Source organism: Bos grunniens, chromosome 28 (assembly GCF_055505025.1).
Source record: "Bos grunniens cultivar Pamir isolate PY7600 chromosome 28, Bosgru_T2T1.0, whole genome shotgun sequence".
Taxonomy (NCBI): Eukaryota; Metazoa; Chordata; class Mammalia; order Artiodactyla; family Bovidae; genus Bos; species Bos grunniens.
Genome location: NC_141192.1, coordinates 2246669 through 2270439, shown reverse-complemented (window position 1 = coordinate 2270439; position 23771 = coordinate 2246669). Strand labels below are relative to the sequence as shown.

The window sequence follows — 23771 nt, the reverse complement described above, 5'->3', positions numbered from 1 at the left end:
ATCAGTAATCACTAACAAAAGATCATTTTAAACAAAACTGTCTTCAGACCTGACTATATCGCCAAGGTCTTTGCGCATCTAGACAATTATGTCTCACGATTTAAGTGAACTCGCCTGCATCACAAGTTAGATGAGAATAAATCACAGACCTAATAGGATGTGTGGACTGATTCCAAGAACGATGCAAAAGCATCAAATCCCAAATTCAAGCACAACTAGGTGCCAAAATAATCACTTAAACTAACCTGCAGGGAGTTTGGTTTTAATTTTCTTTTTGGCATCAATCTTAAGCAATAAAATTTTCAAATAAGTATGAATAATCAAAAAAGGCTTCCCTGGTAGTTCAGATGGTAAAGAATCCACCTGCAATGCAGAAGGCCCAGGTTTGATCCCTGGGTCAGGAAGATACCCTGGAGAAGGGAATGGCAACTCACTCCAGTATTCTTGCCTGGAGGATTCCATGGACAGAGGAGTCTGTCGGGTTGCATTCCATGGGGTCGCAAAGCGTTGGACACGACTCAGCGACTCACACACACTACACTAATATCAAAAACCGGTCACAGTGTCATCTCAAAACAAATGAACCGAACAAAAAATGAGTAAAAGCATGGATACCTGTACACAGGTATTGTCTGAGGCCATCAACAGGTAACATCAGTAACAGCTGCTAACACAGCTCTGTACTGTAGCATGTGGAATGTTCTAGCAGCTTTTCAAGGATAAGCTCAAGATTCACAAAGATTAACTCAATCCTTACAAAAACTGAGTAAATATTAGCATTATCTCCATTTTGAAAATCAGGAAATAAGGGCATCAAAAGATTAAGCAACTTGTCTAAGGTCACACAGCCAGAAAGTGGTGGAGCTGCAATCTGAACGGGGTGGCCTGACCCAGGGCTCTCCCTCACCCACTCTGTTGGAAAGCTGCCATGCCACGCCATCCTGCTACGCTCCAAGCCAACCTACCACATGTCTGTTAGAGGAATTTCCTCAAATTGTTTATTTACATTATTTAAATACATACTAGCAGGAAGCTAGTATAGATTTGAAAGTGTTACTCATGTCCTTCTCATGAAACCCAAGTTGTTTTGTGAGGTCATGTCTTGATTACTATGAAAGCTCAAACATGTTTACCAGCCCTGGAGCATTTTGCTCACTCTTCTAGGCCAACTCTTATTTTCTAATTGGTCTTGCACTCTGGCTACTGTTTTTATTTTAAATATACGCTACGCTATGCTAAGTCACTTCAGTCGTGTCCGACTCTGTGTGACCCCATAGACGGCAGCCCACCAGGCTCTGCTGTCCCTGGGATTCTCCAGGCAAGAACACTGGAGTGGGTTGCCATTGCCTCCTCCAATGCATGAAAGTGAAAAGTGAAAGTGAAGTCGCTCAGTCGTGTCCGACTCTTAGCAACCCCATGGACTGCAGCCCTACCAGGCTCCTCCGTCCATGGGATTTTCCAGGCAAGAGTACTAGAGTGGGGTGCCATTGCCTCCTCCGATTTTAAATATATATATAAAATAAAGTATTATTGTTTACTTTTGGCTGCACTGGGTCTTTATTCCTGCATGTGGGCTTTCTCTGGTTGTGGCAAGCGGGGACTACAGCTGCAGCCCACAGGTTTCTCACTGAGGTGGCTTTTCTTGTTGCAGAGCACGGGCTCTGGAGTGCTTGGACTTCAGCAGCTGGGGCTCGCAGGCTCTAGAGCACAGGCTCAGTAGTTATGGCCCAGAGGCTTAGCTGCCCGGTGGCACATGGGATCTTCCTGGACCAGGGATCACACTTGTGTGCCCTACACTGCAAGGTGGACTCGTAACTGCTGGCCCACTAGGGAGGCCCTGGCTACTGTTTCTAACCTTGGTACCTGTGACCCTGGTGGCTCAGATGGTTAAGCGTCTGTCTACAATGTGGGAGACCCGGGTTTGATCCCTGGGTCGGAAGATCCCCTGGAGAAGGAAATGGCAACCCACTCCAGTACTATTGCCTGGAAAATCCCATGGACAGAGGAGCCTGGTAGGCTATAGTCCATGGGGTCGCAAAGAGTCGGACACGACTGAGCGACTTCACCATGTGACCCTCCCAACCACTCCCAATCCTCCAGTGGATATTATGAAAGCCTCAATCTTTGGTGCCTGAATAGTACTCACATCAAGAATTCAGCCACCATTTCTAGAGTGGCAATTTCCAAATCTAAATCTAGATACAGAGTTTGTGGCCAATACAGATGAGATTGTAAAAGCACAGACACTGAACTCTTGGGTGTCAATCCTGGTTTGAATCCTAGTCCTGCCACTTGCTACCCTTGTGACCTGAGGCTATTGACCTCGTTGCCTCAGTTACGTCACAAAGACAAAAATACCTCATACCTAGTAGGCTGTGATGAACTAATACATCTAAGGAAAGCACTTAGTACAACACAGAATGCTTTCAGCATGTTGTCTAATCACAACCACAACCACAGTACTGGTTTTTGAGGAAAATAGGCCAAATATGCATGCTGGTTCTGATTGTTAGCTGTGTTTCTTTGGGCAGTTTTATTAGCCTCTGCATAAAACCTTGGTTTCCTCATCTTAGAAATGAGGCCACAGATTGAAGGGTGACTATGCAACACTAAAGCACAGAACGCAGTATTTCTTAAACCTGGCTGGTTATCGGCAACTCCCAGAGAGTTAAAAAAAAGTTCCCAGAGCCATTTCCCAGATCCATTAACTCAGTGGTATCTCTGAAGTCCAATAATAGCCATTCCACTCTCTGCAGACAACTTGAATGCAACTTGTAAGATGTATGTACCCTGCGTTCAGTGCAGCATTGTTCACAAATATGGAGGCAACCTACGTGCTCATCAGTAGATGAGTGGATAAAGATGTGGTGTGTATATATATACAAGGAACTACTACTTGGCCATGAAAGAACAATGAAATCTTGCCCTACGCAACAACATGGATGGACCCAGACCAGTACTCTTGCCTGGAAAGTCCCACGGACGGAGGGGCCTGGTGGGCTGCAGGCCATGGGGTCGCTGGGAGTCGGCCACGACTGAGCGACTTCACTTTCACTGTTCACTTTCATGCATTGGAGAAGGAAACGGCAACCCACTCCAGGGTTCTTGCCTGGAGAACCCCAGGGACGGGGGAGCCTGGTGGGCTGCCGTCTATGGGGTCACACAGAGTCGGACACGACTGAAGCGACTTAGCAGAAGCAGCACAGTGTATTATCCTAAGTGAAATAAACCAAAGACAAATACTGTACGATTTCACTTATGGGCTGAATCTAAAAACAAAAAATATGAACAAACCTAATCAAACAGAAACAGTAACAAATACAGAGAACAGACAGGCGGCTGCCAGAAGGGAGGCGGGAGGGGGTCATGGGTATGAACGTACAGTGTAGGGAAAACAGTTGGCCGTTATGTAAGGTCTTCGCATGGTGACAGAAGACAACCAGACTTATCATGGAGATCGTTTTGAAATGTATAGAAACACAGAATCACTGTTGTGTACCAAGAACTAGCAGAGCTGTAGGCCAATCATACTTTAAAGACAAATAAAGGCACAGGGAAATATGATCAGATTTCTGGCTACCAAAGGTAGGAGGTGGGGGGAGAGCGAATTAAATGAAGGTAGCCAAAAGGTACAGACTTCAGTTACAAGATAAATAAGTACTAGGAATGTGATGTACAACATGATAAAGATAATTAACACTGCTGTACATCATAAATGAAAGTTGCAAGGGAGAATAAATCCTGAGAATTCTCATCACAAGGAAAAAAAATTGTTCTACTTCTTTAATGTTGCCTCTGTATAAGATGATGGATATTCACTAAACCTACTTGATACTAATTTCATGATGTAAGTCAAATCATTATGTTGGACATCTTCAACTTTATAGTTCTGTATGTCAATTATTTTTTAATAAAACTGGAAAAAAACATGCTCACAACAGAAATTGTTGATAATTGTGAAAATAAATTACACAATGAAAATCTTGGAATACTACCCTCAATAGTCACCAGAGCAAGCAAAACTGCAGTCTGAAAGGCTTTTTTACACCATAAAGAAAAGAAACAAAATGAACACATTTATAAAGCTTCTCAAATTGTCCATCACAAATGACCAAGGCTTGTGGCAGACCTGGCTTCTGGATTGATGATGTGAATCTACTCATTTATTTTACTTAAGAGAAAAACAGAAAAAAGTGTCTGTCATAAGATCAATAAGTCCAGAGTGAAAAACAGGTTTCCTCAAACAAATTCAGGATGATAAAGAATTTCATAAAATAAAAACCAGAAATTCTTTCTCCTATAGACATTCAAAACACTGAAACTAATAATGTGGTTTTTATTTTTGAATATGAAGAAAATGTCTGTGAAAGTCTTTAGAATAAGGAATAGAAGAAATTTTTTTAAGCGTGTCACAAAAATGTAAACACATAAAAATTAACCCTATAGGACAACAGGCTGATCACAACTCAACAGGCTGAAATAAATGAAAAAACAGAGAAAAATACCTGTAACATATGTTATTCAGTTGCTAAGTTGGATGACAGATAATTAATATTTCTTAATATACAAAGAGTTATTACAAGCCAATGAAAACCAAATCTGCTGACTAAAAGCTAAATGGGCAGATGACATGAACAAGCAATTCGCAAAACAAAAATGACCAATAAAACATATGAAAACTACTGAACCTCAGAGAAATTAAGAAGATTGAAAAAACCCTACAGTGGTGAGATCGCCTTTGCAAAGAAGACACTGTAAATTGATACTGCCTTTCAGAAGAACAGTTTGTGGTAAATATTAAAATATGTTGTATCCCTGTCCTTTGAGTCATTAATTTCACTTCTAGGAATTAACCCTAAGAAAATAATTATGTATAACATATATAATTATATATTATAGTATTGCTTATATAAAATAAAAAAAACTATGAATGGAGAATTGGTGAAATAAACAATGGCATATGAGGTACATACAACAGAATACTACGTAGCTATTAAAAACTGCGGACAGTTTTTGGTGTTGCAAGCCATCATGAGACTATAGGGCTTTCTAAAAGAGGAGGTCAGAGCATAGCATACACAGTATGATTCCACTAACGTAAAATGACTACACGAACTGTTACAGAGAAATTCCCAAGGAGAAGGATTTGAGAAGGATTTCATCTGTATCTGTCTAGCTAAACTATCCATAGTTTAGCTATCAAGGCCAGTTGGCTGTTTTATATTTGCTTTGTTTTCTTGTTACTTTGTCAACTGTAGTATAAACAAAAAATCTGTCAGATTTTTGTCCTGGGTTCCTGGCAGGAGCTTTAAAACCTTTGCCATTTCCTGAGTCAAAGCTATGGTTTTTCCAGTGGTCATGTATGGATGTGAGAGTTGGACTATAAAGAAAGCTGAGCGCCAAAGAATTGATGCTTTTGAACTATGGTGTTGGAGAAGACTCTTGAGAGTCCCTTGAACTGCAAGGAGATCCAACCAGTCCATCCTAAAGGAAATTAGTCCTGGGTTTTCATTGGAAGGACTGATTTTGAAGCTGAAACTCCAATACTTTGGCCACCTGATGCGAAGAACTGACTCATTTGAAAAGACACGATACTGGGAAAGATTGAGGGCAGGAGAACAGGATGACGACAGAGGATGCGATGGTTGGATGTCATCACGACTCAATGGACATGGGTTTGAGTGAACTCTGGGAGTTGGTGATGGACAGGGAGGCCTGGCGTGCTGCAGTCCATGGGTCACAAAGAGTTGGACAGAACTGAGTGACTGAACTGAACTGACCTGAGTGACAGGGTATTTGTTACGCTGGTGACAGTGACTGCCAGTGGGCCTCTAACTGCTTGAGGATTGTGCTTTCAGTCACTGAACTCTAGGGAGAGGGAGAGCTGGAGCATGGCCAGTGATGGCCAATGGCACCCATGTAATGAAGCCCACATACAAACTCTGGACACCAAAGGTTGGTGGAGCTGCCTAACAAACACATTCATGTGCTGGGAAAGTTATATGTTTTGACACCACAGGGGTGGGGCACGGAAGCTCTGTATTCTGTCCCCATCTCACCCTATGTATATCCTTTGTAACACAATTGTCACAGCACCTTCCTGGGTTCTGTGAGTTCCTTAGGGGCTTGAGGGAACCTCCCCACTGGTAGCTGGCTGATCAGAGGTGCAGGTGGTCCCCGCAGGACAGCCCAGCCTCAGACTTGCAGCTGGAGCCTGAAGGAGGGGTGGTCTAGCGGAGGAGGCATGCCCGTGCCTGGTGGGGTCTGCACTGACTCCAAGGAGTGTCAGGGCTGTACTGCAGCACCCTCAGCTTGTGTCAGACCAGCTGGGCTGACACAGAATAGTAGCCATCCTAAGTAATAATATAATACTGTTTTCTATAACTGATACTCTTGAGAGGAAAAAAAATGTCATAATATGAAAAATAACCAACAGCTCCGTTGATAGGTACAAACCTGAAGTGCAAGAAATGTTCATCCTTCTGGAGCACCAAATGCCTCCTCACGCAGCTCTCCCGGGCTGCATGCCCGCACTTCACGCACCTCTATTAAAGCGCTCCTTTCTGTATGTTGCATTTGTCCATGCCTCCCTCTCATATGCTAGACCGTGAATTCCAAAGCAGGGACCACATCTTATTCACCTTTGTATTCTCAGAACCTACCACCGTGCCTAGAGAGTGGCAGACCTGCCGTAAGTCTGGTGAATGAACGAGTCACTCAGTGAAACAGCTCTGTCCGTAAAACTCACTACCGTAAAGGGATGTGCTTGCGTGGGTGGTTTGGGTTGAAACTTCACAGTCATTTTGGCCTCTTTATTCAACTAAATGCTGTGTCTGATAGATCAAAGACATAAGTGACCTCTGCAAGGAATAAAAATACAGATTTAAAAATAAAAATACAGATTCCTGCATACATAATAAAAAAACGATTGTATCAAATATTCTTTTTCTTTTCTTTTAGATTTTTGTGGTCCCTTATTATGATAGACCAATAGAAATCTGGTTAGAAGGATTAACTCTAATCCTTAATCAAAAAACTATTATCCTTCTTATAACAACTGACTCACTCACCTTTTAGTCTAGCATCACCCCCAAAGGCACCACAGCCCCAGTTTCCTGTAGCCACTGCAGACAGGTTCTCTGAAGAAACTCCAGGACGAAGAAATCCACAGTAAGCCTGAAGGATGAAAGAAACATCAAAGCAATGTGAGTGACTAGACACTAGCAGTATTTCTGACTGATGGTCTAGGATCAGTATCCATTATCAAGCTTATGTTATCTCTCTCTCTCTCTCTCTCTCTCTCTCTCTCTCTCCTTTATTCCCTAGGGGCCAAAGGAGAGGGGGAAAAAAGAAAAAATCCTGGGATAACAGAAGGAAGAGAGTAAGAAATGATCAGTTCTAATTACTGATTTGCTCTGATGCTGGGCAAATCAAAGCCCCAAAGCCAATACCCCCTTAAGGGGGTCTCAGTTTTCCCCCTTCCCCAGTTCAAACAAATATAAATGAAAGTATCAGAGATATTTCAAGAATTAATGGGATTCCAGTTACGAACTATGAGGGGCTAATGGACAGAAAGGCATTTAAGACAGTGTTTTATTTGAAAACTTTTGATTATTATTTTTCATTACAGTAAAGAGTTATTACTATTATGCTTCCTCAGCACTCTCTGAATTATTGGGGCTAGATTAATAACTGTGGTTAGCTTTTAAATGTGCTTCTTGCCACTGAAACACTTAAGCGACTATATATAAAATGAGTCCCTATATATAAAAGGGACTCCTATGCCTGGCTATAAGATAACCTTTAAAATCCCTTCCAGCTCCAAGACTCTAGTTTCACAGCTGTATTTTAAGCTAGATTATTTTATTTTAAAATCTGCCAGTTACCTGCAAAAAGTACAGTATATCCTGAGGATGCTGGCTGCATATTAATTAAATGAACAGCTCATTTTATATATGAGAAGATTGCAGTTTAAGGTCCTAGAGTTTCTGATTTCCATTTCTTTGCTGTCAGGCTAGTTGGTCTTTCTGCCTCCTAAGGGTTCTTAGTTTTCTGAAACTATCAGACTATGTTAAGAGGTTTAATATAATAGCAAAGCAAATATCCCCTGGGCTTTCTCAAGTACCAAGCAAAGCCTGAAATATATCTTATGCATAATAGTAAATAAAATAAAAAGAACCATGTGTGACAGATGTTCCCAGAGAAAAACCAAGGATAAAGAAAGATGCTTCTACGAAACCCACACGTAATACTGTAAATCGCACTCTGAAGTTGCTACAAAGGTATAAAAATTTATTTGACACACTGTCTGGATGGATTAACAAGGCTATTTCTCCCACCTCCTCAAAGGCTGTAAATCCTGGCAGACGTTAATTATAAGTTGGTACCAGACCATTATTCAATGCTGCGGCACAGAGTTTCCACTAGAGCTCACAAACTACCTGTGTAATCAGATGCACAGAGCTTTTGAAAATCTCTTTCCGGTCAAAACTCTCAAAGAGCTCAATTTTTCTCAGCAGATTCTTCTTGAAAGAGACAGATTCTCTGCCTTCATGCCAACAAAGGGAATAGACTTTCCGTCAGAAGAGACACAACTTTGCCATTGCTTTCCTGCCCAAGTCTGCAAACATGCCCCGGTGAGGAGGGAAACTTGTTAGCCTCCTAGTTAATGTTTTCTGCTTTATGCCATCAGAACGACTTTAGTCTCTTCCAATACTGCTATCTCTACATATCTGGGCTAAACTTTAATAAGCAAAAATAGCTCAGTAAAACTAAAGCCAAAAAACAGAGAATTTGAAATATTTAGATTATCAGAAGCAAAACCTAACCAATTTTACTAAAAAAAAAAACTTGAAAAATGGTCACAACAGAAACAAACTATAAAACTGAAGTTATCCTGCATTTGTTTTGATCAAATAAAATAAAACTTTAAAAAGGTAATCAGATAGAAATTAAATGATGTAAAATAGGTAAAAGAGTAACTAATGATTAAATACAAAGTTCCTTTTTATAGAGGTCTAATTGATTTATTATATTAGTTTCAGGTATACAGCAAAGCGATTCAGTATTTTCAGATTATACTCTATTAAAAGTTATTACAAGATAATGGCTATAATTCCCTGTGCTTTCCTATTTTATGTAGTGTGTATCTCTCAATCCATAGCCCTAACATGCCCCCCCCACCCCCTTACAGAACCACTAGTTTATATCTGTGAGTCTGTTTTGCATATACATCATCTGTATTGCTTTTTAGATTCCACACGTAAATGATGCTGTGCTGTGCTTAGTCGCTCAGTCATATCCGACTCTTTGTAACCCCATGAACTGTAGCCAACCAGGCTCCTCTGTCCATGGGGATTCTCCAGGCAAGAATACTGGAATGGGTTGCCATGCCCTCCTCCAGGGGTCTTTCCAACCCAGGGATCAAACCCAGGTCTCCTGCATTGCCGGCGGATTCTTTACCATCTGAGCCACCAGGGAAGCCCACATATAAGTGATATCATATAGTATTTGTCTTTCTCTTATTTCATCAAGCATAAATACTCTCTAGGCCCATCCACATTGCTGTAAAAGGTAGAATTTCATTCTTTTTAATGGTTGAGTAATATTTCATTGTATACATTATCCATTTATCTGATGATGGGCATGGCACTTGGGTTGCTTCCATGTCTTGGCTGTTGTTACAAAATTCTTTTATTGTGTTTAAACCGACCACTTCCAAGGTCAGAAATCAGAGAGGAGCAGCAAACTCCTCTGAGTCCCCTTTAGAGGGACAACCCTTGCTTCTCTCCATTCCCCAGTAAGGAGAGAGATCCCTCACATGTCAGAGACCAGGATGGGGCCACTAATCAGGATAATAACTGAGCTTCTTTGGTAAGAAACAAAGATCAGGTAATGACAGAGATGGCAAAAGAATTGTCAAGTTCTTTCTTCATAGGGGAATGTGCTAGGAGTTCTCAAGAGCTCCACACTGGCAGCAAATATTTCTCCACATGAGCCAGAGCACTTGAGAAGATTAATCAGAGCAGTAAAAGAAACCTTGCTTATTAAACTCTCATCACAGCCTGACATTCACCATAACAGAGCTATTTATTTTTTACTAATAAACTACTTAAAAGTGGGAAAAAGAAGAAGCATTCAAACCTCAGTAAGTAGAAGATACCAATAAATATTCCTTGCTCAGAATGGGGCTTCACTGATAGCTCAGTTGGTAAAGAATCTGCCTGAAATGCAGGAGACCCCGATTCAATTCCCGGGTCGGGAAGATCTGCTGGAGAAGGGGTACGCTACCCACTCCAGTGTTCTTGGGCTTCCCTGGTGGTTCAGTTCATAAAGAATCCGCCCACAATGTGGAAGACCTGGGTTCAGTCTCTGGTTTGGGAAGATCCCTGGAGAAGGGAGATGCTACCCACTCCAATATTTTGGCCTAGAGAGTTCCATGGACTATATAGTCCACGGGGTTGCAAAGAGTTGGACATGACTGAGTGAAATGAGTTTTGATGGGAAGGTAAAAAGAGAGGGAATTTTGGAATCCTGAAGGTTGCCGAGGGGAGCCTTGAGAAGCAAGTGGCAGGAGGAAAATACTGGTATCTACAATTAAAAACTAGAGCCCAGCTGGGAAGTGGTAAAAAGAGATATGGGAAGGAAGCCAAGAAATTGAAAAAGGAAACAAAGAAAACAATTTTCAAAACCTACAGGCCCAGAACTGGGCCCAGGAAATAGATGGTATTCAGGTGAATATTCTGTGCAAACATCCCTGCCACACACATGCACGAGCAGACACAAACTGAAGAACTCGGGCTGCAAAGCCAATTTTAGCCTAAGAGAATGTCACTAAATTATGCCCTTCATTATAGTGTAATACATTATACTGTTTTCTAGATTAATAATTTAATTACTGTCCTAAGGAGTTGTATATTAAGTCAATATAACATATTTGTCTAACAAACTAATACATAGTTCATACTGATAATGATTTTATGTTTCAGAATACAGTGATTTCTTAAAAATAAATATAAAAAGTGCCTAAAGGGAAGTCCTTGGTAGCCCAGTGCCTAAGACTCCACGCTCCCAATGCAGAAGGCTTGGGGGTGATCCCCAGTCAGGGACCTGACCCCACGCGCCACAAGCAAGGCCCAAGTGCTCGGTCGCTCAGTGGCGTCCAAGTCTGCAACCCCATGGCTGCAGCACGGGGTTTTAAGTGCCTTTAGAGTCTTTTAAAGGACAGAAACGGTATGAACCTGAGAGGCAGAGATATTAAGAAGAGGTGGCAACAATACATAGAAGAACTGCACAAAAAAGACCTTCACGACCCAGATAATCACAATGGTGTGATCACTCACCTAGAACCAGACATCCTGGAGTTTGAAGTCAAGTGGGCCTTAGGGAGCATCACTACAAACAAAGCTAGTGGAGGTGATGGAATTCCAGTTGAGCTATTTCAAATCCTGAAAGATGATGCTGTGAAAGTGCTGCACTCAATATGCCAGCAAATTTGGAAAACTCAGCAATGGCCACAGGACTGGAAAAGGTCAGTTTTCATTCCAATCCCAAAGAAAGGCAATGACAAAGATTGTTCAAACTACCACACAATTGCACTCATCTCACACACTAGCAAAGTAATGCTCAAAATTCTCCAAGCCAGGCTACAACAGTATGTGAACCGTGAACTTCCAGATGTTCACGATGGATTTAGAAAAGGCAGAGGAACCAGAGATCAAATTGCCAATATGTGCTGGATCATCAAAAAAGCGAGAGTTCCAGAAAAACATCTATTTCTGCTTTATTGACTATGCCAAAGCCTTTGACTGTGTGGATCACAATAAGCTCTGGAAAATTCTTCAAGAGATGGGAATACCAGACCACCCGACCTGCCTCCTGAGAAATCTGTATGCAGGTCAAGAAGCAACAGTTAGAACTGGACATGGAACAACAGACTGGTTCCAAATCAGGAAAGGAGTATGTCAAGGCTGTATATTGTCACCCTGCTTATTTAACTTATATGCAGAGTACATCATGAGAAATGCTGGGCTGGATGAAGCACAAGCTGGAATCAAGATTGCCAAGAGAAATATCAATAACCTCAGATATGCAGATGACACCACCCTTAGGGCAGAAAGCGAAGAAGAACTAAAGAGCCTCTTATGAAAGTGGAAGAGGAGAGTGAAAAAGTTGCTTAAAACTTAACAATCAGAAAACGAAGATCATGGCATCTGGTCCCATCACTTCACGGCAATAGATGGGGAAACAATGGAAACAATGACAGACTTTACTTTTGGGGGCTCCAAAATCACTGCAGATGGTGACTGCAGCCATGAAATTAAAAGATGCTTGCTCCTTGGAAGGAAAGTTAGGACCAACCTAGACAGCATACTAAAAAGCAGGGACATTACTTTGCCAACAAAGGTTCATCTAGTCAAAGCTATGGTTTTTCCAGTAGTCATGTATGGGTGTGATATCTGGACTATAAAGAAAGCTGAGCACCGAAGAATTGATGCTTCTGAACTGTGGTGTTGGAGAAGACTCTTGAGAGTCCCTTGGACTGCAAGGAGATCCAACCAGTCCATCCTAAAGGAAATCAGTCCTGAGTATTCACTGGAAGGACTGATGCTGAAGCTGAAACTCTAATACTTTGACCACTTGATGTAAAGATCTGACTCACTGGAAAGACCCTGATGCTGGGAAAGATTGAAAGCGGGAGGAAAAGGGAATGACAGAGGATGAGATGGTTGGATGGCATCACCAACTCAATGGACATGAGTTTGAGTAAACTCTGGGAGTTGGTGAAGGACAGGGAGGCCTGGCATGCTGCAGTCCAAGGGGTCGAAGAGCCAGACACGACTGAGCAACTGAACTGAACTAAAGAACCTTTTAGAAGAGAATAAAGTAATATTAAGTCTTAAAATTATCCTTAGATTCAGTAACAATTTTATAAATTTCTTCTTTGTACATTTCTTTTATTTGATTAAATAACAACTGTACAAAGATGTTTAAAGTGAAAGCGTTAGTTGCTCATTCATGTCTGATTCTTTGCGACCCCATGGACTGTAGCTTGCCAGGCTCCTCTGTCCGTGGGATTCTCCAGGCAACGATACTGGAGTGGGTAGCCATTCTCTTCTCCAAGGGATTTTCCCAACCCAGGGACTGAATGCAGGTCTCCTGCACTGCAGGCAGATTCTTTACCATCTGAGCCAGCAGGGCAGCTCCTCAAAGATGTTTACTACACTGCATATAATAGAGAACCCTGGGACCACCTATTAGTTTAGTTAAGAAACTAATAGCTAAGTCTTAGTATATCAGCTAAGTCCTCATATTCAACCCAACTAATTTTATGGCCATTAAACATATTATTATGAAGATCATTAGAAAGTTTGAAAAATAAAATTATGGATAAATTAAATAAATACAATATTTATATCACTTTTGAACACATTTATATGAAACTTAACATTTGTGTGGAAAGTCCTACAAAAATGAAAACAATTATTTGAAAGGTAAAATTATAGATGATTTTTTTGTCTTTAAAATAACTGTAACCTTAGTAAATAGATATTGCCTTTTCAAGTTGCAATATAAAATGAAAACATCATTTAGACCTTAGATTTCCCATGTGTGAAGTCAGAGATTAGATTTTATATTTCTATGGTTATTCTGATTCTATACATTGAGAAACTGAAGGGAAAACTCACTAAAAATGATACATTTTGAACCAATATTCCTGAAAAGTAAAGTAACACAGACTTCAAGAAAAAATTATAAATGATCAGATGTTGAACTTCTTTGAACTAGCAACAGCAAGGACTGCTCGGTTTTGTTAACCAAGCACTGTAACAATCCTCTCCTGAATTTGGTGATAATAACAAAAACAACAAAATCAATACATTAGTTTTTAAAAGGTAAATGGTGATTTCCTGCCCAGATGGTCTCCTCACTTTGTTAAATTTCTGATCCAGATGACTCCATGGAATATATTCGTTACTTAATCTTATTGGATTGAGTCTAACACGGCTAAACACAACTTTCCACAGATGATTTCTTTCTTCCTTTGCTGAGCTATTTGCCACTTTTACAACCTGGAGTCATAAATCTTTCCAATCCAAAGACAGTTCTCCTAGAGAATGTTACCTAGCTGACCTTTCACAGGTTTAAAGCACGCTTCACAGTATTAGTCAGATGCAAGGAGTCTGACTCGTCGCTTTAAAAACCGACTCTTCTCGTCAGTCATGATGTGGGTCCAACAGGCTGGGAGGAGCCTGGGTAGAGTCAGTTGTTTCCAGAGATGATAAAGCGCTTTGTGGGACTGCCCTTCAATTGTTATCTGTTGTGTGTGTATGTCCTCAGTCGCTCAGTTTAGTCTGATTCTCTGCAACCCCATGGCCTATAGTCCACTAGGCTCCTCTGTCCATGGAATTTTCCAGGCAAGAATATAGGAGCAGATTGCCATTTCCTCCTCCAGGGGAATCTTCCCAACCCAGGGACTCAACCCACGTCTCCTACCCTGGCAGGCAGACTCGTCACCACTGCACCACCCGGGAAGCTGAGTACTGCCTAAAAGTAGCAAGCCCTCAGAGTTCAGAGACCCACACTGACTTCAGCAAGCCCCAGAGTTCAGGGACCCACACTGACTTCTGACGGGAAAACTGGTCTATTGCTTCATTTGGAGAAATGGAGTTTTTCTGATTCTGTCTAGTTTCTTTCTGGCATACAAAAAAAAAAAAAGCACTGTACAAGTTACCTCTGAAGTGATTTAATATAGAGTTCTGCTTTAAGCCTAAGTTTACAAAACACAGTGAGATGTAAAACATTTAATTTACTACGCTCTCCAAGTTGTGGTGTCATCGGTTAGCCATAGGGAATTAAAATGAGAATATTTATTTATGTCCAGGGTTATATTTGTAAAAGTGAATGATCCAGCTCCTGCAGGAAAGTATTTGTGGGAATATAAATATTATCCATAAAAAAAAGAACCTTGAAATGTGTGTTAATGTACAATAATGGTTACATACATTTCCTTTTCATACACGTCTCTCTAAACTTTCCATATATTTCTTGCCATAACAAAGTACCACACAGACTATGCGAGTAAAACAACAGACATTACTTTTCTCAGTTTAGGAGACTAGAAGTTCAAGGTCAGGGTGTTAACATGCTTGGTTTCTTTTGAGACCCCTCTCCTCGGCGTGCAGACGGTCACCTGCATGTAGACCCATACATGGGATTCATTCTGTGCGCATGCACTCCTAATTTTTTTTTTTGTATGACCTAATCTCTTCTTATAAGGATACTAGATTGCATTAGGGCTCCCTGGTATCCTAGGACCCCCACACCCACTGATTATAAATGTCTTCTACTATCAATGACCATGTGACACAGTCACAAACACTTTTGATGAAAAGCTGAATATAAATCTCATTCTACTTGATATGCTATGTAATAAAAACACCATGTGCTTGGAAACAACTGCTTTAAGGCAAGGGTTTAGACAGTGAAAGCAGGCTCACGTTTAAAAGGTACCTAAAAGATATTCCTTAGTATCATGAGTCATATAAAAGAGAAATTATAACTGTTGACATATCAAAGAACAGTCTTTTTGGACACCTTTTCTGAGGAATTAAAGTAAAATGGAATCTGTATGTAAGTTCAATTTTGGAAAATAATGCATTTACTCTTCAAACTTTTTATGGGATTCCTTTGAGAACTTCAAATGTTAAAATAACCTAATTGTATATTTTAAAAATATGTTCAACAGCAAATTAGGTTCTCAAGTACACTAGGATATAAGATAGCAAATGTAATTATATTGGAAATGTCCCCTAAGTCTTAAGCATAGTAAACGCCTTTCTAGATTATTTGGTTATTTTACTGACAACAATATGAAATTACCAGGTACTTGAGCTGGGATTAGCAGAGCACCACACAGAGGCCATTCCTGTGGTCAGACCCAGGGAAAAGATGCGAAGATGATATTCTGAGGCCCACACGCCAGTCCAACAGCACTCCCAACTCCCTCCCATGGTACGCCCAGTCGGCTCTCATTACCACAGTCTGTGTAGGGACTGGCACGTGGGAGCCATGCAAAACCACAAACCTTATCTTAATAATGAGCTTCATGACCAAATCCTATTCATGCAAGTTAAACAATGGTTTTCAGAATTGGCTCAGTCTTGGCTGTGAGAGTAATTTGAGGAACTAAAGAAAAAAGCAACAGTTTTGGTAAGGCCCTATCTACCTAGAGAATAGAATTAGAATGCTATTGTATGTTAGTTTATTTATTATGGTTAACTAGTAAAAACTTGAACTAACAATAGGTCTAGCTCATTTTTATATTTCTGTAACATAATAAAAAAATAAAATGATTACAGGAGATAAAACTAAGCACAGAAAGCCATATATTCCGTCATAAATATGTCAAATTACCAAATAAATAATTTACATGACTCTTACCAATATGAGAACAACAATGGCTTGACTTTCATGGCTTATCTGCTTTAATCCTGACAGCATACCTTGCAGAGAAGTGTCACTGGGTAGGTCTGAAAAAACTTTCAAGGTTCATTCATTTCTATATCATTTTAAAATGATAATGTTCCAAAGCAGCTAAATGTACTTGATGAGATAAATGCATGTGTGGGGCTTAATATCAAGCAACAGTCTATCTGGCATCAGTAATCAAACAATTACAAAATGGAAAGTACATCCTGTCCAAGCTGACAGACCCATTAAATCGGGAGCGCTGTGGGCAGACGCCCTGACACTGCAGGAATTACCAGAAAGCATTAATTTCAGCATTAATAAAATGGCAGCAGAGAGACACCGCTGCCAGATGAACAAAGAAATAAGGTCACTGGCCTTGTTAAGCTCCCGTCTGATCTTCTCGGGCACAAACTGGTCGAGGTAGCGTCTGAAGTGGAGGGCGTCGATGGCGACGATCTCAGTGCTGCGCCTCTGCCAGTCGTCCCTGGGGCAGGACACGGGGGTGGGGAGGAGCGGGCAAAGGCACTCAGCAGACAAGCCCGCCAGGGCAGGGTCGGAGACCTCCAAGGGCTAATACGTTACAAACCAACCAACCAATGGCTTTATGTCTCAGCAAATCAGGAAGTCCAAGGCACACGTATTGTGGAGTACCAAGCATTAAGCAGTAAAATGAAAAGACAGACCATACTGTAAACAGATACATCATTCACAGTGAGTCTTCGAGGTTAAAAGATTTGGTGGTCAAACCAAAGGGATTTAGTTCTTTGTTTTCCCCCCATCACTAAAGACCTGGCCTTTGTATCTGGACAAGAGCTCTTTCCTCTGTTCTGGAAGAACTGCTCTAAATCACTGAGTTTGTAACATCGCCATATATTGTCCAAACACTAGTCCCAAGGAGTCAAGTGCTGTGGGAAAAAAAGTGTAACAATTCATTACAAAATTCTACCTGCTACCTTCAACTGCTGAGTGCACAAAATTATTTTTAAAAAGGCAAAGAAAACAATAACAATTTGCCTGTGGAGACAAGAAAAGTTGGATGAGATGGTGATTTTGGAAACATGAAATTCTAAATATGCATCTCTTTATGAACATGCATATAATGATATTCCCATCAATGCTTCACACTGAACAACAGCAACAGAAGCCTTCATGCTAGTCTGTAAATAATTATAAAGAATTAAAAATCCACCTTAGTGACTGTTGCAGCCATATATTTTACCCAAAACAAAGAAAGACTAGCAACTGGACTTGGGACATTACAAAGAGTAAGGCTGTATGGCTACAAGGCCGGTGGCTGATTCTTTCTGCTACAATGGCTCTTCCCACTGAAATACACACACATTTGCCACACACACGTTTTCAATAAGAATTTGCCCCTGGGGAAGCAAAAATGTCAAAGTCTAAGAACGTATTGCAATAAGAAACCAGAGACAGCAGCAGCAAAGTTCTCCACGGGTTCTGCTCGCAACCGTTCTGTGGCATCAGGCAAACTGTCCCAGCGTAGGTTTCCCCCACTTACCTAATCTCACAGAAGTTAAGGACAACTAAAAAGGCTGTTCAAAGGCTGTAAGCTGCCATTAGAATCCACTCGAAATAAGTGTGTTGTTGGAAGTTAACCTTCAGTGGATGCTTACAATTAGCTGCAGAGACACCTGTAGAGAGTTGTGCCTTTCCTGGTCTTGGTTTAGATATTTGGCTTTTCTTTCTCTGTTCTTCTCTGAGTATACAGAGATGGTGAATCTGTTTTAACTACTAGTGAACCTGTACTATTGAATCTAAGAAGACAGTTATATTTCTCAAGTAAGAGTAGATGGAAGACAGAATGTACCAGGGTCAAGCCCACATTCCTTAGCTTTTGGCCATGTGATATAAAGTAAAACGAACTCACCTTTCGCTCCTGTCTTCATGGCTCCGGGCCCAGCGGTATGTTTCGGCATAGCCTGTGTATTCACTGTACTGCTCAGTACCTGAAACAAATAATCTGCCACTATTATTTTTCAGAAAAAACATTTCTTAAAAACTACACCTTCTAAAGGGTCTCTGTTAAGAAACACACAAACAAACAGATAAAAAACTCCACAAGTCTTAATGACTTATTATTTCACATGAAGAAAAAAATGATGCTTCCAGAAGCAACCACAATATTTAACATACAGTGAATGAATGGTCCAATCAACAAAGAAAATAAAATAGTCTGTCATATTCATTTTTCCTTTTATGAGTATATAAAGATAGTGTTTTACAAAAGACCACTGTCTTCAGTGTCTGCAATCTGATGGTAATATTTAATTTGCATTGTTGAGAAAATAAATTTTATATAAAAACATTCCCTAAGAAAAGTACCAATAAGATTAAATTTAGGATTTGCCTATCAATAGGCAAAATACTTCAAAGGGCTTTGTAAAACCAGGATATTATGCATGAGAAGACAGGAAGGGAGAAAAGCATAATTAACATCTGATAATAACAGGTACCAAGCTTGGCATTTAACACAGGCTTCTAATTCATGGGACCTGAACATATCAGCAAGGATGGTGTCTACAGTGTTCTACTAGTTAACTAAGTAAGCTCACTCCAACTTCTATGGTCAACTCAATAACTGATAAGAATCAACAAACAGTAAAATTAAAAGCTGAAAACCTTGAGCAAGACAATACTTTTTACATATAAAGAAGAGAAACAAGACAGCATTGAGAACTAAGACTAACGGCACTCTTAGTGCACTTGACTCCTGAACAACGTGAGTGTGAGCTGCGTGGGCGCCCTTACACTGTAGACTTTTTCAATGGTAAATGTTACAGTACTACACAATCTGCAGTTGACTGAATCCATAGATGTGGTCCCCTTAAGTGAAGGAAACATGTATTCGAAGGGCTAACTTGTAAGTTACCTACACAAGTAAGTTGTATGTGGATTTTACGGTGTTACTTTTCTCTTCAAAAGATATACTTCAGTGGCAAAGTGAAAGTCACTCAGTTGTATCTAACTCTTTGCGACCCCATGGACTACACAGTCCATGGAATTCTCCAGGCCAGAATACTGGAGTAGGTTCTCATGCCCTCCTCCAGGGGACCTTCCCAACCCAGGGATTGAACCCAGGTCTCCTGCATTGCAGGCAGATTCTTTACCAGCTGAGCCTTAAGGGAAGCCCAAGAATACAGGAGTGGGTAGCCTATCCCTTCTTGAGCAGATCTTCCTGACTCAGGAATCAAACTGGGGTCTCCTGCACTGCAGGTGAATTCTTTACCAACTGAGCTATCAGGGAAGCCATACTTCCATGCGGTTCCTACCAAAATGAATAAACTGAATCTAGTTATGAAAAAACACTGGGCAACCCCCATAAAGAGAGATTCTACCAAGTAACTGGCTTATATATTTTAAAAATATCAAGGTGAACAAACACAAGGTTGAGAAAGTGTCCCAGTTTAAAGAATGTGTGACAAGCGTATTCAAAGAAGAGATACATGCACCCTTACGTTCACAGCAGCACTGATTACAACAGCCAAGACGCGGACACAACCGCAGTGCTCACTGACAGATGAACTGAGAAAAGAAGACGCCCCGCCCCCAGCACACACACACTGAAACATGACTGAGCCATCAAAAGAGTGAAGTGATGTCACTTGCAGTAACACGAATGGGCCTAGAGATTATCACACCAAGCACAGCAAGACAGAAGAGAAAGACACCACACGATACCACTTATACGTGGAATATAAAACGCGGCACAAATGAACACTTTCACAAAACATAAACAGACGCAGACACAGAGGACAGGCTGTGGTTGCCAAGGGGGAGTGGGAGTAGGGGCGAGAAGGACTGAAGTTTGGGAACAGGAAAGGAAAACCATTTATAAAGTGTGGAGGAACAACAAGGTCCTTCTGTAGAGCAGAGGGAACTATATTCAATATCCCGTGACAAACCGTAATGGAAAAGGATATGAAGAGACTATATACACACACCACTTAGTCACTGTGCTGTACAAAGGAAATTAACACCATGTTAAAACTATTCAATACAATTTTTTTTTAAAAGTCAAATCTTCCCAAATTGATCTGTAGATTCAAAACAGTCTTAATTAAAATTCTAGGACTGCCCTGGTGGTGCAGTGGGTATGAATCCGCCTGCCAATACAGGGGACACAGGTTTGATCCCTGGTCTAAGAAGATTTCCACAGGCTGTGGAGCAGCTAAGCCGGTGAGTCGCAACTACTGAAGCCTGTGTGCCTAGAAGCCCTGCTCCACCATGAGAGAAGCTGCCACAGTGAGAAGCCCAGGCACCGCCACCGACGCGAGGCCCCCACACTCCACAGCTGGAGAAAGCATGCGCAAAGCCACGAGCACCCAGCGCAGCCGCAACACGGAAGAAAATAAATAAAAGTACTTTTAAAATTCTAAATAAATTCACGCGCAAAGCAACGAGCACCCAGCGCAGCCACAACACAGAAGTAAATAAATAAAATTATTTTAAAAAATTCTAAGAACCTTTTTTGTAGATAAATTCAACAAACAACTCCGAAGAAGAACAAAGCTGGAGGGCTCACACTGATTTCACAGATTATTATAAAACTACAGTAATCAAATCAGAAAGAATTTTTTAAAAAACCCTCCAAAACAAAACAAAACCCAAAACCCCGAATTAATAAACTGGACTTCAAAATTAGAAACTTTTCTTTTTCAAAAGTCATTGAAGATAATGAAAAGATTTATTTCTTGTACCTGATAAAAGACTTATCTAAAATATATAAAGCACTTCCAAAACTCAAGGTAAACAACTATACCAGGGGTTGGCTCACGTTGATGTATGGCAAAAACCACCACAATATTGTAAAGTGATCAGCCTCCAACTAAAATAAAGAAATTAATTTAAAAGAAAAAAATACCCCAATTAAAACACAGGCAAAAAGATGACTTCATGTGTGTAGCCATATGTCAAAACTTACCTAATTGTACACTTTAAATATATATAATTTGTTATATGCCAATTATACTTCAATAAAACCATTAAAAATGTAATCTGTCTTCTTCACTAGACTGACAGCTTCTCAAGGGCAGGAATTATAAATTATTAATGTTTGTGCCTACATTAGCATCTTCCCCTGGAGGAGGGCATAGCAACCCACTCTCCAGTATACTGGAGAATACTCTCCAGTATTCTTGCCTGGAGAATCCCATGGACAGAGGAGCCTGGTGGGCTCAGTCCCTGGGGTCTCAAAGAGTTGGACAGGACTGAAGTGACTTATCACGCACACACAATGTAAGAATACAGAAGCAGTTGAGTAAGTACTTGCTGCATAAACATAATTAATGAGCAAAACAGGAAGTACATTGAGGTTAAAATGAATCCAGAAATACTTAATCTGGACTAAATATTATGTAATTGACATATATTTAAAAATTCATTTACCAAGAGCATGACATGGTAAGAGCTATGAGGAATCACCCAAAGTGAATCCTTAAGTAGCCTAATCTCACTGGACGTCATTTCAACATCAAAAAATCAAGCCTGCCAATAATTTTTATATTGTTTATCTCATAGAATTGCTTGGAAAACCAAATAAAACAAATTAAAAACCCTTCAATACCTTCAGTTGGTATTTGGTGTCATCAGACTTAACTTTGTAAGAGAGTAGAGATACCAAGGGATTCCCTGGTGGCTTAGCTGGTGCAGAACCTGCCTGCCAATGCGGAAGACATAAGAGACATGGGTTTGATCCCTGGATTGGGAAGATCCCCCAGAGACGGAAACGGCAACCTGCTCCAGTATTCTTGCCTGGAAAATTCTACGGACAGAGGAGCCTGGCAGTCACAGAGTGCTGGACACGACTGAGCACGCAGACACACGTGCTAGAGACGCCGAGACATCTGACTCCATTCACGAAAGGCTGGGAGAAGCCCGGTCTACTGGCCTGACTGGAAATCGAGAGACGAGAACAACCTCCTTCTGTCTTTGGCCCTGCAGTGCACAAATCTGTTCATTATTCTCAGCAATAATAATAATAATAATAATGCCTACTCTGACCTCTTAATTACAGAAAACAAACACCTGTCTTTTTAAAAGTGGTTGAAAAATATAAAGTACCAATGATCAATTTCTATTGCATTTTAGAATGGTTTCTGTCTTCTTTCCTAAGAGAAACAAAAGTTAACTTTATTTCCTTCAGGTTTGGGAAATCAAAAATGTACATACAGATGCTTTTGCTCTCAACAAATTAAATCCTGAGTTTTCTAAGTAAACACCTTTCACAACTATGTTGTTTGTTCTGAAAGACAACTGCCCTTAGCTTGTTTAAAATTTAAATTTATTGATAAACTTTTCTGAAAATGCAAAGGTAAACAGTGATAACAGCAAAGAAGAGACAAAAGTCTGAATGACCTTTGTGATAGCTCTCCCTAGGGATAGCCTTAAGACTTCATGCTCAAAGATAAATCTTCACCTAAGTTAAAAACTTAAGGAACCCATTTAAATCTTTTCAAGAGCTTATTACAACTTTATGAGTTTTAGATTTAGTAGTAAGAAAAATTCTTATTTTCTTTTACTAGTAATGAAAATTTATGATGAGAACAGCAAAAAATAATTGGAGATTAAAGAAATTCTACTTACTAATGGGTTATGCCCCTAGCAAGAAGGTTTATTCAAAAACCATCTACCCCAATTTTATTAGTATCATTAAAACAGTGGTGATTATGCAGCAGAAAGAACACTCTTGCCTTTCATTCCCATGACCAACAAAAATTAAGAAAAGCCAAACTCCAAATGAATTTGGATCTTTCCCAATGAGCTGGTGTCATTAGTAATGATGTAGGGCTGACCAACCTAGATAGCATATTCAAAAGCAGAGACATTACTTTGCCAGCAAAGGTCCGTCTAGTCAAGGGTATGGTTTTTCCAGTAATCACGTATGGATGTGAGAGTTGGACTGTGAAGAAAGCTGAGTGCCAAAGAATTGATGCTTTTGAACTGTGGTGTTGGAGAAGACTCTTGAGAGTCCCTTGGACTGCAAGGAGATCCAACCAGTCCATTCTAAAGGGGATTGGTCCTGGGTGTTCTTTGGAAGGAATGATGGTAAAGCTGAAACTCCAGTACTTTGGCCACCTCATGCGAAGAGTTGACTCATTGGAAAAGACTCTGATGCTGGGAGGGATTGGGGGCAGGAGGAGAAGGGGACGACAGAGGGTGAGATGGCTGGATGGCATCACCGACTCAATGGACGTGAGTGTGACTGAACTCCGGGAGTTGGTGTTGAACAAGGAGGCCTGGCGTGCTGCGATTCATGGGGTCACAGAGTCAGACATGAC

The 23771-nt window shown here is 40.6% G+C and overlaps 1 protein-coding gene across 9 annotated transcripts in view; it reads right to left on the bottom strand.

Annotated features, from left to right (window-relative positions):
- Positions 1-23771, bottom strand: part of PARG (poly(ADP-ribose) glycohydrolase) — a 111537-nt gene that overhangs the window by 7018 nt on the left and 80748 nt on the right. For 8 of the 9 annotated variants that reach the window (XM_086381103.1, XM_086381104.1, XM_086381107.1 and 5 more), the window contains 3 exons: positions 18362-18440; positions 16849-16957; positions 7071-7176 (listed from right to left, as the gene is read on the bottom strand). In XM_086381103.1, the coding sequence (XP_086237229.1) occupies positions 7071-7176; positions 16849-16957; positions 18362-18440 (294 nt within the window). Of the gene's footprint in view, positions 1-7070; positions 7177-16443; positions 16958-18361; positions 18441-23771 lie in introns of all 9 variants that reach the window. The other variant, XR_015156557.1, reaches the window with a different exon arrangement.